General features: G+C 39.7%; 1 protein-coding gene across 1 annotated transcript in view; it reads right to left on the bottom strand.

The window, feature by feature from the left end:
* LOC110442729 overlaps positions 1–16975 on the bottom strand; it is a gene marked incomplete at its 3' end in the record, with an annotated part of 92199 nt that extends 75224 nt beyond the window's left edge. Inside the window, exon 1 of the mRNA XM_021486471.1 lies at positions 15583–16975. Within this exon, the coding sequence (XP_021342146.1) occupies positions 15583–16204 (622 nt within the window). The remainder of the gene's footprint in view (positions 1–15582) is intronic.
* Positions 16976–18178: the final 1203 nt, after the last annotated feature.

Here is an 18178-nt window from a genome sequence, read left to right as displayed (position 1 = left end):
TTCTTAAGATGTAATACTAAACTTGTTCAAGCACTGTCAACCGTAGAAAGCTAGAATTTATCGGACATTATTTCCATTGTCAAACAGATCGAATAAGGCATAGAATAGTTTTCTGAGTTTGCGGTATTATTCCAGGTTATATTTTATAACATAGAGTATTTATATTTTATGATGGCCGAGCGGAGCGAGTGTTAACAAATTCTCTGAAACAATGGTAAAAATGTAGGTTTTGGTTAAAATGTTGATGTTTGTGTCATGCCTGCCATGTGCATGTAGTTTAGGCGAGGATTTTGGCAACTAAATATTAATTTAGATTGTCATGAAAATGAATTATGATTTGACTGTTTGTCTTTTATTGTGAATTTGTATGCATGCATATGTACAAGGGCAACGCCTGTTAAAAAGGATATATATATACATGCCAGGCTTTTATGCTAACATTGGTTATTATTCACCTGATAACGTGATGCTAAGGTGGATGCTTTACTGTCTTTGAAATTTTTGAAATTTACATTTTTTAACAGGTATAATAAATGACTCCTGGTGACCATGTGTACATGAAACCACAGGTGAAAATACAGGTGTATCTATCATGAAATGGACTCTACCTTTGAAATAACAATTAACATATATACCTAAGTCCAACAGATGGTTTTATCCTCTCTCCACGAACAGGGTGATCACCACACCGTGACATTAGAACAATACAATTAGGTAGACAGTCCGTTGAGCCTTCACCACTGACCTGACTGGAGACCCTACTAATATAGGATTTATCCCCTATTGTTTAGAGTATAAGTAGTGGACTCCTTGTTTGGGAAACTGCACCCTTAGGCATATATAGATATTCAAACTGCTGCTTGCCATAGACAATCATAGTTCACATGATGGTTGATATTAGAAGAAAATCCCATATGAAAAAGAGGAAAATCTTCAAAAGCCCAAGTCCAGATTATTTTGAACACAGAAAAAAGGGTGTTGCCCAAGCAACCAGGGCAACACCCCTGGGTCCGCCACTGTGTTAGACCACGGAATTAGATAGATTTAGCTAGGTCCGTGGGTAGACCACGGAATTAGATAGATCTAGGTCCGTGGTTAGACTGACTGCGATAGGAAAGTATCGGTTGTTCTCGAGAGAAACATTCACGCTGTATATATCAAGCGACTGGCGACCAATCAATGGCTGCCTGAACGCTGTCAGTCTCCAGAACTCCAAACTATACCCATTGATCTGCTAAGTTGTTGAAAGTATGACGACGATGCCACCAAGTTCAACTTCTAAGGTGGGAAAATGTGTAGTGTAGCCCATTTTAGACCTTTTTGTTTTTAACAAGTTTTATTGAGTTAACAAAAGGACTAGACAACAGGCAATGCCTATATCTCCTGAAGACCTTCCAAGAGAAATATCGGACTGCCTTACCTAACACTTTCCGCCGTAATATTGGTTTTAACAAAGTTATAAACACATTTGACGGCTGACAGATTAGGTATGTGGAATTGTAAAAATAGGTACAGTTCTGTAAGTTAGTAACTAGAAAGTTTCAAAGCATCATCGACGTATTTTGATATATTGTACCTGAAAAGGGCGTAAAAGTAAGTAATTCCTTTGATATTTTGAAGCTCAAATCTGAATTTATTTGGAAAACTACACGAATGTGTAGGGTTCAAATTGGCTAAAATTGGGGAAAGGAGCACAGCATGCTCGATTGTCCGTCTCGCTGCACGAACAATCACTGCCTGACGAAACTCTTTGAAGCAAGATAGATTACTGAGCGGATTCTAAAATATCACTTCCTTATTCTAAACCACGATCTTCATTCGTTTAAACTTAGATCTACACAAACATATCTTCCCAAGATTACCGATATTATTATATAATTATTTCGAACAGTTATCAAATCATCAGTTATAACAAGGTAGCTTCTGTCTAAACCTTTGGTTCAACGTAGTTCGATACACTGGGTTTGTAATTTACATATGTACGAGTTTTCTGTGCCAAATTCATTCTATAAAATTCGTTTGCATTCATGTGAATGTTGCATTTTATTTTAGGCCACTGGCTTGTAGTCGATTGTAGGCCCGGCTTATTAACTGTGGACCGACTTCTAATAGTTGGCTTTGCTTGACTGATACCTAAACTTCCTGCGTTATGGATGTGGCGTCGAGATATTTAGAACAGATTTTTTTTTTTTTTTGCTCTAGATCTTGAGTTTCATGAACAAGTAATTGTAATATAACGACTAATATTATTCCGGAAGTCTAATATACGAGCCACGGATCGCACAGTATATTTTCACTGTGCTCTAAAGTACATATTTACAAATTTGACATCTGTTTTAAAGTTATTCAATTAGGACAAGGCAATTTCAGAAACAGACCAAACGTTTGTTTGGATGTGCCGTGAAGAGCCGTACAATCAGGGTTAAGGATTTTGTAAGTGAAGGAGTGAATGAACGAAAGGATAAAGACACGTTGTATTTATTATTAAGACTAACGTCATATTCGTGTAACAGCTTTTCTCGGATCACGTGTGGGCTTATTCGCTGCCGGTTCCTTAAATACACACACACACACAGCAAACCAATTTGGAATCCTATATGTATATAGCAGGTATTTTTTGTAAGGACACATTGTTTATTTCGAGGCGTTGAAATTCAATTACCATTTTGACGTATAACAAAATGTCCAACCTTACGCGACAACAAGAATGACTCACTCTATGGTAGCAACCAAATAATATGTGGGTAGCCTCATTTTATTTGGTTGCTACCTCCGGAGGTAACCCAACTGTCTGGTTAATTTCACTCTATCGAGGTAACCATAATCTCGAGAGGTAACCTAACTGATTGGGTAACTTCACTCTTTGAGAGTAACCATACTCTCCGGAGGTAACCAAACTGTTTGGTTAACTTCACTCTATCGAGGCAACCATTCTCTCCAGAGGTAACCTAACTGATTGGGTAACTTTTATCTCCGGGAGTATCCATACTCCCCGGAAGTAACCCAACTGATGGGAAAAATTCACTCTCCGGGAGTAACCATACTCTCCAGAGGTAACCTAACTGATTGGGTAACTTTTATCTCCGGGAGTATCCATACTCCCCGGAAGTAACCCAACTGATGGGAAAAATTCACTCTCCGGGAGTACCCATACTCTCCAGAGGTAACCTAACTGATTGGAAAAATTCACTCTCCGGAAGTAACCATACTCTCCGGAGGTAAACCCAACTGATTGGGTAACTTTAATCTCCGGGAGTAACCATACTCTCCAGAGGTAACCTAACTGATTGGAAAAATTCACTCTCCGGGAGTAACCATACTCTCCGGAGGTAACCCAACTGATTGGGTAAATTCACTCTCCGGAAGTAACCATACTCTCCGGAGGTAACCCAACTGATTGGGTAACTTTACTCTCTCGAGGTAACCATACTCTCCGTAGGTAACCTTCCTGATTGGGTAACTTCACTCTCCGGGAGTAACCATACTCTCCGGAGGTAACCCAACTGATTGGGTAACTTCACACTCCGAAAGTAACCATACTTTCCGGAGGTAACCCGACTGATTGGGTAACTTTACTCTCTCGAGGTAACCATACTCTCCGGAAGTAACCTTCCTGATTGGGTAAATTCACTCTCCGGGAGTAACCATACTCTCCGGAGGTAACCTAACTGATTGGGTAACTTCACTCTCCCAGAGTAACCCTACTCTCCGGAGGTAACCCAACTGATTGGGTAAATTCACTCTCCGGAAGTAACCATACTCTCCGGAGGTAACCCAACTGATTGGGTAACTTTACCCTCTCGAGGTCACCATACTCTCCGTAGGTAACCTTCCTGATTGGGTAACTTCACTCTCCGGGAGTAACAATACTCTCCGGAGGTAACCCAACTGATTGGGTAACTTCACTCTCCGAAAGTAACCATACTTTCCGGATGTAACTCGACTGATTGGATAACTTCACTCTCCGAAAGTAACCATACTTTCCGGAGGTAACCCAACTGATTGGGTAACTTCACTCTCCGAAAGTAACCATACTTTCCGGATGTAACTCGAATGATTGGATAACTTCACTCTCCGAAAGTAACCATACTCTCCGGAGGTAACCCAACTAATTGGGTAACTTCACTCTCCGAAAGTAACCATACTTTCCGGATGTAACCTAACTGCTTGGGTAACTTCACTTCTCTCCGGGATTTACCATACTCCCCGGAGGTAACCTAACTGATTGAGTAACTTCACTCTCTTGGNGGGGGGTGGTAGCCTAACCCTACGGGGGGAACTTTACTCTCCGGCGGTAATTTATCCATTAGAGTAGCCTTATTCTTGGGGGGTATACCCACCCTACAGGCTAAACTAAATATCCGTGGAGTTATTTTACACTTCAGAGAAACCTCACTCTCTTCGGGAAACCCGACTCCCCGGGTTTAATCTCAATCTCTACGGGTAGCTTTATTCCTAATTTTTGTGGGTAACCTCACTGTTTTTACTCTCAGGGGTAACTTTTACTCTCCCTGGATTACCTCACTCTCCGGGGTAACTTTTACTCTCCGTGGATAACATCACACTCCGAGGTAACTGTTACTCTCCGTGGATTATATCACACTCAGGGGTAACTGTTACTCTCCGTGGATAATATCACACTCCGGGGTAACTGTTACTCTCCATGGATAATATCACACTCATGGGTAACTTTTACTCTCCGTGGATTACCTGACTCTCCGGGGTAACTGTTACTCTCCGTGGATAATATCACACTCCGGGGTAACTTTTACTCTCCGTGGATTACCTCACTCTCCGGGGTAACTGTTACTCTCCGTGGATAATATCACACTCCGGGGTAACTGTTACTCTCCGTGGACCTATTTTAGTAGGTCTACCAACAGCCAGCGACTTCACCAACATAGCAAACATTATTTCTCGTCAACTATTGTTTATTGGACTGGTTTAGACATCCTTCAGACAGTTGCCGTAACGTTCGGGACGACAACAATATTCTAGAACAATCCTGCCTATTAACCTATAAGAACCGAGCGTCAGCAGACTGTTTTGTGATTTTGTTTTGGCATTTCAGACAACGAGGGAATAAGATTTGAATAAAGTTTTCCACAGTCGATGTAATTTGTCGGACTTAGTCAGCAAGACAGGCCACAAATAATTCCGCTCTCTTTATTCAATTCATTTTTAAGCTAACCAAATATAAGCTTCTCATTTGTCGGTATGAACCTGAGACCCACAATAAACCCCATTCCTTTTAACTCTCATTCCAGCTGAAACTGTGTTTTCCTACAAAAACGAAATGAAATCGATACGAAATTAAGACCATGTCATACTAACTAGTTTATTCCTTTAAAAATTGAATTACTCTGTCGAGAAACGTAATATAGAGACATATATAATAGAATGATAAGCTTCGCTCATCCATCACGGGCGCTGATGTCTATCCGGGTTTCCCTCCGAGTGTCACAGAGGAATCCCCTTCTCTCTCGACTGATTGGTGAGTATCTCAAGGGAGCTTACTATCTAATGAATTAGTGGAGCGAGCTCGGGTCCTTATGTCAAAACTGGAAAAGATGATGCGTCCGTATGAAACTGCGTCGCTTGGTTAGCGGTAACCTCGTCAACTTGCCTCTGGACCCTTAGAGGTTTTCGTATGCGGATTAGTATCAATGAGGGGATTAAAATATATCTTTCATCTCTGTTTCCCAACTTCAATGATTAAAAATAACGATATCATGTCTGTTTGTTTATTGTATAAAATAGCGTTTAAACATTTAATAGTATCCAAAGGCGTCTGTCCAATACCAAAGTCACAATACTGATATATACACTTTATGATTCCCACATAAAGTACAATTATTCTGTACCCACCAATATCAGGCTGCCGTTTGTTGTTTTAAATATCCGTTTGTATTATGAATTTAGATTGTTTGTCAATTAAAGAACGCATTACCCTGCGGTACCGTCAAAAGATCCTTCCTTGGAGACGACTTGGTGTCACAACAACTTAAATAAAATTATTATTACAAACATAAAGTATTTTGAAGTTCTATATGAGATCGCTGTAACCGAGATAGCTAGTAGGCTTTTAATATGAGATATCCATAAAATACACCATGAGAAGCAAGCTACCAGTATATTGATATATTGATATACAGTAACCTACCCTTCTTTGCGTCTGTGGTACGGAATCATTTGGTCATAGACAAACACACTTGACTTTCAACAGTACGTGCACTCTCGCAATTTGCTTTACGTGCATTGAGGCATGTTAAACACAAGGGCAGAGTCCAGAAACCTCGACATATAAGTGTTGTTAGCACGCACTGCCTTGTATGGTAGAGAGACGACAAGTGTATGTAACGGTAAGTCGTGGAAGTGCTTCACGAAGTACGCTCTCGTCTATATGTACCAAGAAATGGGCACGGTTGTGGTTAACGATTAAACATTTAAAAGCAGTCGGTGGATTGATGGCTAATGTGAGTAGTTTACGGTCGGAGTGGGTACAAATCCTACAATTATTCTCTCATTAACACCCAACCTCCGACCGACTTGTACTACACCTCCATTTTAACGCCAGGGTTCGCCAACAATAAGACGATCTCTCCAATCAGATCTCTATTACCAAGCTAGCTAAGTTCGACATTTGATTGACTATGTACTGTTAAACTCAGCAGGGGCTACAGTTGTGGCCGATAAATCCACAGTTTGGCATAAAAACACCGTAAAACACCGTGTCTTGCACTTTAATCTACAGTAATATATAAGTCTATTAATGTTTAGTTCAAATGACGATCACACACTATGTTAACGACAGCTGAGGCCGGAATATGAAGAGTATTTCTCGATAAACTAAGGTGAACATCGAACCAACAGACATTGAATCATTCCATATAAACGTTATTGACATTTTACTTGAACTGGTAAACATCAGACCGCCAGACATCAAACATCTACATAACACTAAAGTATCACACTCACTGACTCCCTTGTCAAGAGAATATATTCAATTCAACTTTATTGCTTTTAACATCAAAACAATTTAATCTTATATTGATCGAACTGCAGTAAATCTTAAGAGAAAACATCATAATAGATAGGTAAGGCCTCCTAACCTCATCCTGGACCTTTCCAGTGTATTTATATTCACATCGTTACCAGTGTATCTATATCAACATCGTTACCAGTGTATCTATATCCACATCGTTACCAGTGTATTTATATCCACATCGTTACCAGTGTATTTATATCCACATCGTTACCAGTGTATATATATCCACATCGTTACCAGTGTATCTATATCCACATCGTTACCAGTGTATTTATATCCACATCGTTACCAGTGTATATATATCCACATCGTTTCCAGTGTATTTATATCCACATCGTTACCAGTGTATCTATATCCACACCGTTACCAGTGTATTTATATCAACATCGTTACCAGTGTATATATATCCACATCGTTTCCAGTGTATTTATATCCACATCGTTACCAGTGTATTTATATCAACATCGTTACCAGTGTATATATATCCACATCGTTACCAGTGTATTTATATCCACACCGTTACCAGTGTATTTATATCAACATCGTTACCAGTGTATTTATATCCACATCGTCACCAGTGTATCTATATCCACATCGTTACCAGTGTATATATATCCACATCGTTTCCAGTGTATTTATATCCACATCCTTACCAGTGTATCTATATCCACATCGTTACCAGTGTATCTATATCAACATCGTTACCAGTGTATCTATATCCAAATCGTTACCAATGTATTTATATCCACATCGTTACCAGTGTATTTATATCCACATCGTTACCAGTGTGTTTATATATACATCGTTACCAGTGTGTATCTATATCCACATCGTTACCAGTGTATCTATATCAACATCGTTACCAGTGTATCTATATCCACATCGTTACCAGTGTATCTATATCCACACCGTTACCAGTGTATCTATATCCAAATCGTTACCAGGGTATTTATATCCAAATCGTTACCAGTGTATTTATATCCAAATCGTTACCAGTGTATTTATATCCACATCGTTACCAGTGTGTTTATATATACATCGTTACCAGTGTATCTATATCCACATCGTCACCAGTGTATCTATATCCACATCGTTACCAGTTTATTTATATATGCATCGCTACCAGTGTATTTATATCCACATCGTTACCAGTGTATTTATATCCACGTGTATCTATATCCACATCGTTACCAGTGTATTTATATATACATCGTTACCAGTGTATCTATATCCACATCGTTACCAGTGTATTTATATCCAAATCGTTACCAGTGTATCTATATCCACATCGTTCCCAGTGTATTTATATCCACGTGTATATATATCCACATCGTGACCAGTGTATCTATATCCACATCGTTACCAGTGTATCTATATCCAAATCGTTACCAATGTATTTATATCCACATCGTTACCAGTGTATTTATATATACATCGTTACCAGTGTATTTATATCCAAATCGTTACCAGTGTATCTATGTCCACATCGTTACCAGTTTATTTATATATGCATCGCTAGCAGTGTATTTATATCCAAATCGTTTCCAGTGTATTTATATCCCCATCGTTACCAGTGTATCTCTATCCACATCGTTACCAGTGTATCTATATCCACATCGTTACCAGTGATGCATCATTTCTCACACTTGCACCTTTACTAACGTATCATTTACCAGCAGGTACATCGGTCTGAGTATGTGTGATGTCACAAACGCGCTTATCCCACACTAGAAACATAGCGGTTCAATAGCGAAAAGTCGATAATCCGCCACAGCGAAAAGATGAAACAAAAAAACGAAAAAAACGTCAAAGCTTTATAAATAAAAAAACAAAAACAAAAAACACGATAAAACAAAAGTGTCAACAAAACCATTATTAAAACTCGAAAATCTATGAAAAAGGGTAAAATATGAACAAAAGAAAGATTTACACGGGGACCCTTGAACAAGTACAAGAAGATTACGGCTTCTGCTTAGTCGATGACAATCGCCACGTAAACCTTAGTCAATTCCACGTAATGTCAACCTGTGTTGTAAGTTCGTCCGTCAGCAGTTGTCATCTATCACGGAAATCGTGGTATTCAGCAGGGGTATTGCTTTCAATAAAGGGAAAGTTGACGATAGGAAAGTTGAAATCGTCCCACCTATCGTACAGCTTAGTAGTAAGCCGCTCTTGTTGGTCATGTTGGTCAAGTAAAATTGAGGGAACTGAAGGATTTGGCTAGGTTTTTTACCAATCCTGATAGTCTCATCAATAAATTCAGCTTCATATGAAAACAGAAATAAATCAGCTTCCTAGATATTGTTAAAAAGGCAATCAATAATTCTCACATTATCATAATTACACCAAAAGGAGGGGTAAAAACATCAGGGTTTTTTCAATGCCTTTGCGTTATTTCTAATTCGGTTTTGCGTTTTATCGTCTTTTTCGCTTTGCCACGTGTTCGTGAATATGACTTCACGCAATAAGAGACAGTATATCTTTTGTTCGTGTTACCACAGTGTTATATAGAAAATATAAAGGATCGTCGCTGAGGATATCAAATGGTGTCCCGTTGGGTATACTATTTACATTTCACTTGTACAACAGAAAGACTGAAATAATTTGCAACACGAAGGAAACGCCAATGGCATTTAACGAGAAACAGTTGAACATTCTGTTTATATTACATTTTTGAACTTTCAACAAAAACCAAATCCAGTAACTAAAAGTGGGATTTTTCGACGTCAAATAATCTTTATATTTTAAGGAGGTATGATGGAAGGAAAAAAAAGGAAGGAGTCACGATGTGTACTATTAAGTGATGTGTGGATGAATTAAGGCAATAAAGACGCTAAATAACGCGCCGATGTTTCTAAGTGTTTACCCTACAATTCATGTCGTTTGTAATACGTCATAGAGATTGAAGATGAATATTTCCCGGATTGAAGCATTATATACGGGGAGAACTTACTATAGCTTCATTATATTTTCGAGCAAAGTCAGTTATCAAAACTGACATCATATTCATTCAACATGATACTAGCTTGTGTCGGATCATGTGTGCGTTTGTTAGCTGCTGGTTTATTGATGTACATACAAAAAACCCACATTGGAATCATATTTATCGATAGTAGGTGTCGTACGACGGGACGAAGGACATATATGACGTCACAATGATTTGTGATCGGTTTTTGATCGACTATTATCATCATTGGTTTTGTATTCTATGTTTTCATTTGTTGATTGAAATCGAGAAAAAACGGAATCAGTCACCGCTAAAAAATATTTTGATTTGTAATTAATTGTCATCTGTAATTGACAACGACGCCGATATCGGCATCAACTTCCTTATTATGTACGAATGTCAAAATAACCGTTATGCATGTCGTAGTAACGGCTATGTATGTCATGATAACCGTTATGATTGTGACAGTAACCGTTATGTACGTGACAGCAACCGGTATGTTCAGCATGTCATAGGAACCGTTGTGTATGTCTTCATAACCGTTGTGTATGTCATAGTAACCGTTATGTATGTCATAGTAACCGTTATGTATGTCATATAAACCGTTGTGTATGTCATAGTAACCGTTGTGTATGTCATAGTAACCGTTGTGTGTGTCACAGTAACCGTTATGTATGTCATAGTAACCGTTATGTATGCCATAGTAACAGTTATGTATGCCATAGTATCCGTTGTGTATGTCATAGTAACCGTTGTGTATGTCATAGTAACCGTTGTGTATGTCATAGTAACCGTTGTGTATGTCATAGTAACCGTTGTGTATGTCATAGTAACCGTTGTGTATGTCATAGTAACCGTTGTGTATGTCATAGTAACCGTTGTGTATGTCATAGTAACCGTTGTGTATGTCATAGTAACCGTTGTGTATGTCATAGTAACCGTTGTGTATGTCATAGTAACCGTTGTGTATGTCATAGTAACCGTTGTGTATGTCATAGTAACCGTTGTGTATGTCATAGTAACCGTTGTGTATGTCATAGTAACCGTTGTGTATGTCATAGTAACCGTTGTGTATGTCATAGTAACCGTTATGTATGTCATAGTTGCCGTTGTGTAAGTCATAGTAACCGTTATGTATGTCATAGTAACCTTTATGCATGTCATAGTGACCGGTATTTGAGCATGCTATAGTAACCGTTATGTGGGTATTCACTTTGGAGACGACTATTGAGGTGTAAATATCATCACGAGTGTAAAGCTGATACCACCTGGGAGTAAGCAGAGAACGGGACCAGCATGATAGCATATATAATGCATAAGATCGCGAATATCACTCACGTTAAACGTTGTTGCCATTTCTAATGATTTGTAACACGAACATACGTCCACGGGCAACAAAAATCGATCGATAAGCGTGTTAGTACGAAATTGATAATATTTGATACCTTCATTAGCATATCCTCGTACCGATTGATACGAGCATACTCTGAAACTTTACAAACATATGCTGCTGAATTGTCACAATTTTGTCTTTCCTGGCAAAGTAGAGCATACATACATGTAATATATATAACCACAATCCTGATGTGTACCTCACTGTAATGTACATGTATCTATTACTGTTTATTACTGTAATGAATCATTCCTGTCATGGATAATTCCTGTCATGTATATATGTGAGTTTACACATATCCGTTCTTTCCTGAAAAATCGTTATTAGCATGTGGTTGAGTCCTTGTCCTGATATGACAATCATTATTAAACCTGACGAAGATTGCAGTAATATCTCCAATAATGTCCAATGTCAAAATTATCAGTCCAAATCTACGATATACGTGCGTTATGTTCAATTAACACAAATGCAGAACAACTTTAACCGGGCAGCGAAAAATGTGACCAGACTACACTGTGACATAGTGTTATTTGTGATCAGATTGGTGTTCAAGGTAAACTAAAGAAAAAGGAAGGATCGTTTGATCATGTGACATAGTAGAGGAAGTCACGTGATACATCCTGGTAATTTAACTTCATATAATCAGGATGAGCTAATGATACATGTATTTAAAGCATTAAATGTATGCACACATTATATTGGATAATGCCAGCGATCTTCCTACAATCGAAAAAAGTATCAAAGAAAGTAAGCTTGATGGTTTAAAATGTTCAAATGGTGCCTTGTACTGTTGGTAAAGTGTTCTCAATTAAAGTTGCGATTAAAACCTGGCATTAACGACTGGAAACGTACACCGTTAAGTAGGTCTCGACCGGACCTGAGGTAAACATCCCACCTCGTTACATCGCCACACCTGCCCTCGGGATTCTGAGGTAAACATCCCACCTTGTTACATCGCCACACCTGTGCTTGGGATTCTGAGGTAAACATCCCACCTCATTACATCGCCACACCTGCGCTCGGGATTCTGAGGTAAACATCCCACCTCGTTACATAGCCATACCTACGCTCGGGATTCTGAGGTAAACATCCCACCTCGTTACATAGCCACCCCTGCGCTCGGGATCCTGAGGTAAACATCCCGCCTCGTTACATAGCCACACCTGCGCTCGGGATCCTGAGGAAAACATCCCACCTCGTTACATAGCCACACCTGAGCTCGGGATTCTGAGGTAAACATCCCACCTCGTTACATAGCCACCCCTGCGCTCGGGATCCTGAGGTAAACATCCCCCCTCGTTACATAGCCATACCTACGCTCGGGATTCTGAGGTAAACATCCCACCTCGTTACATCGCCACACCTGCCCTCGGGATTCTGAGGTAAACATCCCACCTTGTTACATCGCCACACCTGCGCTTGGGATTCTGAGGTAAACATCCCACCTCGTTACATCGCCACACCTGCCCTCGGGATTCTGAGGTAAACATCCCACCTTGTTACATCGCCACACCTGTGCTTGGGATTCTGAGGTAAACATCCCACCTCGTTACATCGCCACACCTGCGCTCGGGATCCTGAGGTAAACATCCCACCTCGTTACATAGCCACACCTGCGCTCGGGATTCTGAGGTAAACATCCCACCTCGTTACATCGCCACACGTGCCCTCAAGCTCCTCTGCTTCCCCATTCTTTGAAGTTGCTGACCAGGTACGCCGTGCCGCAGACACATGGACATAGGTATACGGCAAGGCAGCCATATGATAAACTATTGACGATGGGGCACTGGGTTCCGACTCTCAAACCCAGGTCAGGGTAAGGTTTCTCGGCATGGATTCATCAGAATAATCGAACTGACATAATGCAGGTTTGGTTTCTATCATAATTAAGACTTGAAAATTGATTAACAACAGATATGTTTCGTCACTTATTGTTGACCACCTACCAACTAACTGTGTGTTGCTCACATCAGGTACGGAAATACAGGTATATGAAAAAGGTTTCTATGGAATCGTGTCACAGGGGTACATAAACATGTAAGAAGGAATTGAACAAAGAACATGTAATGTAAATCAAGGTACCAATTATCTAAAACAAAAAATTAAAAATGTTAAACTAAAACTACGAACATGAAGCTATTGATTGATTAAAACAATGTTCTGAACACGTAAATGATTTAGTAAAGCAAAGTAGCAATTAACAAAAAAAAATGAAAATAAAACAAGGATTGATAAGGAACAGGCCACAAAACCATGTTTAAGAAAGGCATATAAAAAGGATAGTTACTAACACAGTGGTTTATAAACGCACTTTGACGTAAACAACACGGAGGTCTTTTTAGACCTGGATCACGAGAAATACGCTGTGTTTATATCCTCACAGTTAGTGAAATGATGTGATTGCCAGCTCAGTGGAAACACAAATGACATCACTAGACAAAGATTAAAACCCAGTAAGTACGGGTTTATTGACTAACCGTGCTGTAAATATTGGACTCTGAGAAACATGATGTCGGGAATCCCTAGGGAAGCAGATGTACACAGGCTGGTTTTCTAAGGAAATAGGATTTTAATGGCTGAGCGAACCCTGTTAAGGAACTTAAACAGTCTATTCGCTATCTAATACGTGATATCCCGATTTTCTTAGCAGGTATAAATCCGTCTTTATATATTCACTTGACAAATACCTCATAGTATCCAAACTTAATGTTAATGAATCTAGACCAGGAACCTTAGATTGAAACACGTGAATCTTATTCGTCAAGGCAACTTCCGTGGTATATCAAAAGAAAAATGTATTGGGCACTATTAAAACATTCTTTAATTCATCATTTTGTCGAATTTGAAGAATAAATAAGTTTGTTCTCCAGAGACATATCGTTGTAGGCTCAGGGAAGGATTTTATCTGCTGCATGATTATATAGTGTAACTAATGAAGGACTCATGCAGAATCGGGGGTTTCTTTGTTTTGTTCCTGGAAGATATTGACTGAAATTGATCTACTCTTTACAACAAACGGAACTTGTATGTTTCCGTTTCGACATTTAATTACTACTTTTGGCTGTGTCTTTAATTAAACACCTACATAGTTACCGTCTCTTGTCTAGATTCCAATCAGTAATCGCCGTATTGTGTGGAGTATGTTATCTCTGGGAAGACAAAGCACACCAGTAACAACCCCGGACTGTTACAAACGCCAGCCATCTGCTGGCTAGTCCAGTAACCTACAAACGCTAATGTTTACAGGTATGGGGTATGGATTATTTTACAGGGCCGTATTGTATGTCATTGTGTATGCACGTGTTCCGACCTACATACATTTAGCAATCGCTGCCATTCCGAAATCAGAACTGCAATATACGCATATTAAATGATAAACTAAAAATAATTCACCCTTTGAACATTTTATATAGTACACTGGTACAATATTTTTGATTGACATTTTGTCTACAATGTACTTGAGCACCTTCATACAAGAAATTGATACCTGATATCTTCTGTGTTTCTTGTAATATCTTGATCGCTTGAATTCAAAATACACATGACCTTGACTTCTACCAAACCTGAGTTGACACGTACACCACACCACACACGGTACAAGCGGTTCTTTCTTTTCGTTTGTAAAATTTGAATTAATATTTTATCACAGTTCCGCTATAGGTTTTGTCCACATGACCGAACACGGAGTGGCTAAATCCGACTTCACATATTACTTATTAAACTGATTTCACACAAGTCTTTGTTTCCATCAAATATCCACACGAGTAAAGACAGAATCTCGTCACGATATTTATGATAAAGACGAAAGTGTTTGCAATATTATTTAGTAACCCACTTTAATCAATGGTCGATTCCCACAATCATCGTGTAAAATATATGCAAAATAAATGTTTTCATTTGTCATTTGTTTTATACAGGTCAAATCATCATGAACGGCTGGGAAACAATATTGTTATTCAAGAAAATTGGCAACCTGGAAAGATTGTTTAAACCTTAATAGACCTTTGTGGATAAACCACTGTTATAAATTAGCCCGTACAGTGGCGCTGAAAACGTCCCGTAACACTTGTTTTGCATGTTAATGACCTGTGACTTGATTTGCGGTTACTCGCCCCCGTTTCGCTTTAAATATGCGAACCATTAAAGTGTGAAATTACAGCAATCGTAATCTACAACAAATTTAATCAGACTTACCAAGGCTTGTATCGAATCCCCCGAGGTATTCCGAAGTGGTAAACTGTCTCACCATACAACTTTTGCCAGTTCCTTCGGGACCCACTACAAGGACCCTAAATGGCACAACGGCTCCTCCAGAACCTGTACTATTCCCAAAGCTGCCCTGGGAAAGGGAGCTAGAAGTTCTCGAAAGGCAACCCATTTCACTCCCCGACGACATAATGCTGTTCGTACTACGGGACCTAAGGGAGTCCCCTCGATTAACGATCCCCTTTGATGTGAGTTCAAACGTCCGGAGTCTGTAAAAGTCCGGGTCGTCGTCGTCTCCGCACCCTTCAGACGTATGACGTAACGATCCGAGGTTCGGTTTTTTATAAGTGTTTTTGGTCGGTAGACTGCTTGTCCGAGGACGAATGTCAAGATCGAATGCCTCCAAGTTTTTCTTCTTTGATTTTTTAACAGAAGATGACCTACTCCTCGGTCGTGGTGAGACATTGAGCATGTTGAAGTTCACCTCCCCCAGTAGGGGACTGGGGACCCTGTGTCGGTATGGACTGGTATTATAATCCTTCTGACCTAACGTTGTCTCCACCTCACAGCCTTCGTCCACAGTCAGAAACGTCATCGGACACGACGACATATTTGAAGGGGAAAATGTCTAATCCAGAGAAAAAAATCAACACATGAATAGATTGTTTTACCCTTTCAACCAATCATCCTAAATTTTTATGACAGCGATTTTAAAACTTGGAATTGGTCAAGTAGGAAATCAGCTACACACTCATTCTATAATCATCCGTGTTTCACAAAAAGTACCCCAGACAATTTGGACAACAATTCTTGACTTCTATACAATCTCGATAACATCGGCTCTCAGAGACAACACTTAGGTAATAAACCTAACACACCATGTCAACAGGTGAACAGCTCCTTTGGTGTCGCTAGGCCGCGGGTTTCATCAGCACTGTCGTCTCCCGAGTCGCTGTGCTGCTGTCCGTGTCACCGTGTGTATAGGGAGGGACATGGAAGGAAGAGGCAATCACACTTTGTTGACATACTCTGCTTAGCGTTTAATGACAGCCCGGACAGAAATTATCTATTTTTAATATCCGTCATGTGACTGGCGATCTGGTGTCCATTAGCACGTATCCTTGGTCATCTGTCTATGTGTTTGAAAACAAACATGTGTACCACCGAACCCTGTCGTCACGTGCAAGCTCTCTGTTTCCAACCAATTGTAATGCATACCTCGCTGTCACACGTGCTGGCGACATCGATGACAACCTTACTGCTCGATTGCGTTTGTTACAATGTCCTCCATTGGTTGTCATTTTGGCGGGTAATTAGCTTACATTCCATTGGTTTGCCGTTTTTGCGACATACACACTATTCCAGTAACAGCAGCTTTACGTTGAATGTGTCCTGGTTCGTCTCGCTCTGTGAACACTCGCAGCAGCTACCGTTTGTAACTGCTATGAGACGGAGCAGGTGATTGCCGTGAAGGCGAGCGTCTCGGTAAAAGCATGCTCATTTTCAGCTCACTGCAAAGAGAGTGATTTATCGATAGTTGAACAATGTTCAGTTTATTAGAAATTGTTCAGGATTTTAACCTAATTTCCTTTTCCAGTGTGTCGTATGACGCCATAGGTTCCTTTATGGTGCTGCATATATATCCAGTAAATATTAGTGATATAACGACTATAATCAATCCACACATAGGAATAGAGCTGTACCACAGGCAATAACTACTGATCGTGTGATAGTTCACCTGTATACCATGTAGGTTTATTATAGAATACTTAACACACATGCGGGTTGAGGATAGAGAAAATAATATACATTCATTATCCACGTTGTGGTTGTCAGAGACAACTAATGAAGGTACCACTGAATTTTTTTTGTAAATTTGCTTTTGTGCCCTATTTCTTGGGACTTAATCAAACCAAACGTGACCAAGGTAAATCTGATTCACACATTGCAATATCTGGGATTTTTATATTCCTTTCTTCTTTTCCCTATCGCCTTGCCTTGCTTGACAATATCTAAAATGGAGAAGGCAATTCGCTGTATCCTCATGTCGGGACATACCATAGTCCGGGTGGGAAATATATACCGGGGAGGTTTATGCTGCTGTTTCACTTTCGCCTTTTTCACCCTCTGTGATGAGAGCGAATGTATCATTAAAGTAAACAACACAATATACAAACCAATCAGATGTGAAAGGCAAACTGTACACTGGGCGAAACCTGATAGCATGTGCGAAGGGCAAACTGTACACTGGGCGAAACTTGATAGCATGTGTGAAAGGCAAACTGTACACTTGGCAAAACGTGATAGCATGTGTGAAAGGCAAACTGTACACTGGGCAAAACTTGATAGCATGTGGAAGGGCAAACTGTACACTGGGCTAAACTTGATAGCATGTGCGATGGGCAAACATTTGACTGGTATATCCTTGAGTGAGCTTGGCTGTCATTAGGACGCTAAACTCCATAAAACCAAACTATCCACCAAAGGACGAAACATAATATTTTGTTTCTTGGTTGTTTATTTAGGTTTTATGTCCTCCAAACAGCTAATATCTTATGGATACGGGTGTCCAGCTATAGTATTG

This window comes from Mizuhopecten yessoensis, unplaced genomic scaffold, assembly GCF_002113885.1.
Source record: "Mizuhopecten yessoensis strain PY_sf001 unplaced genomic scaffold, ASM211388v2 scaffold716293, whole genome shotgun sequence".
Lineage (NCBI taxonomy): Eukaryota > Metazoa > Mollusca > Bivalvia > Pectinida > Pectinidae > Mizuhopecten > Mizuhopecten yessoensis.
The sequence above is the reverse complement of the archived record's forward strand: the minus strand, read 5'-3'. Positions and strand labels throughout refer to the sequence as shown.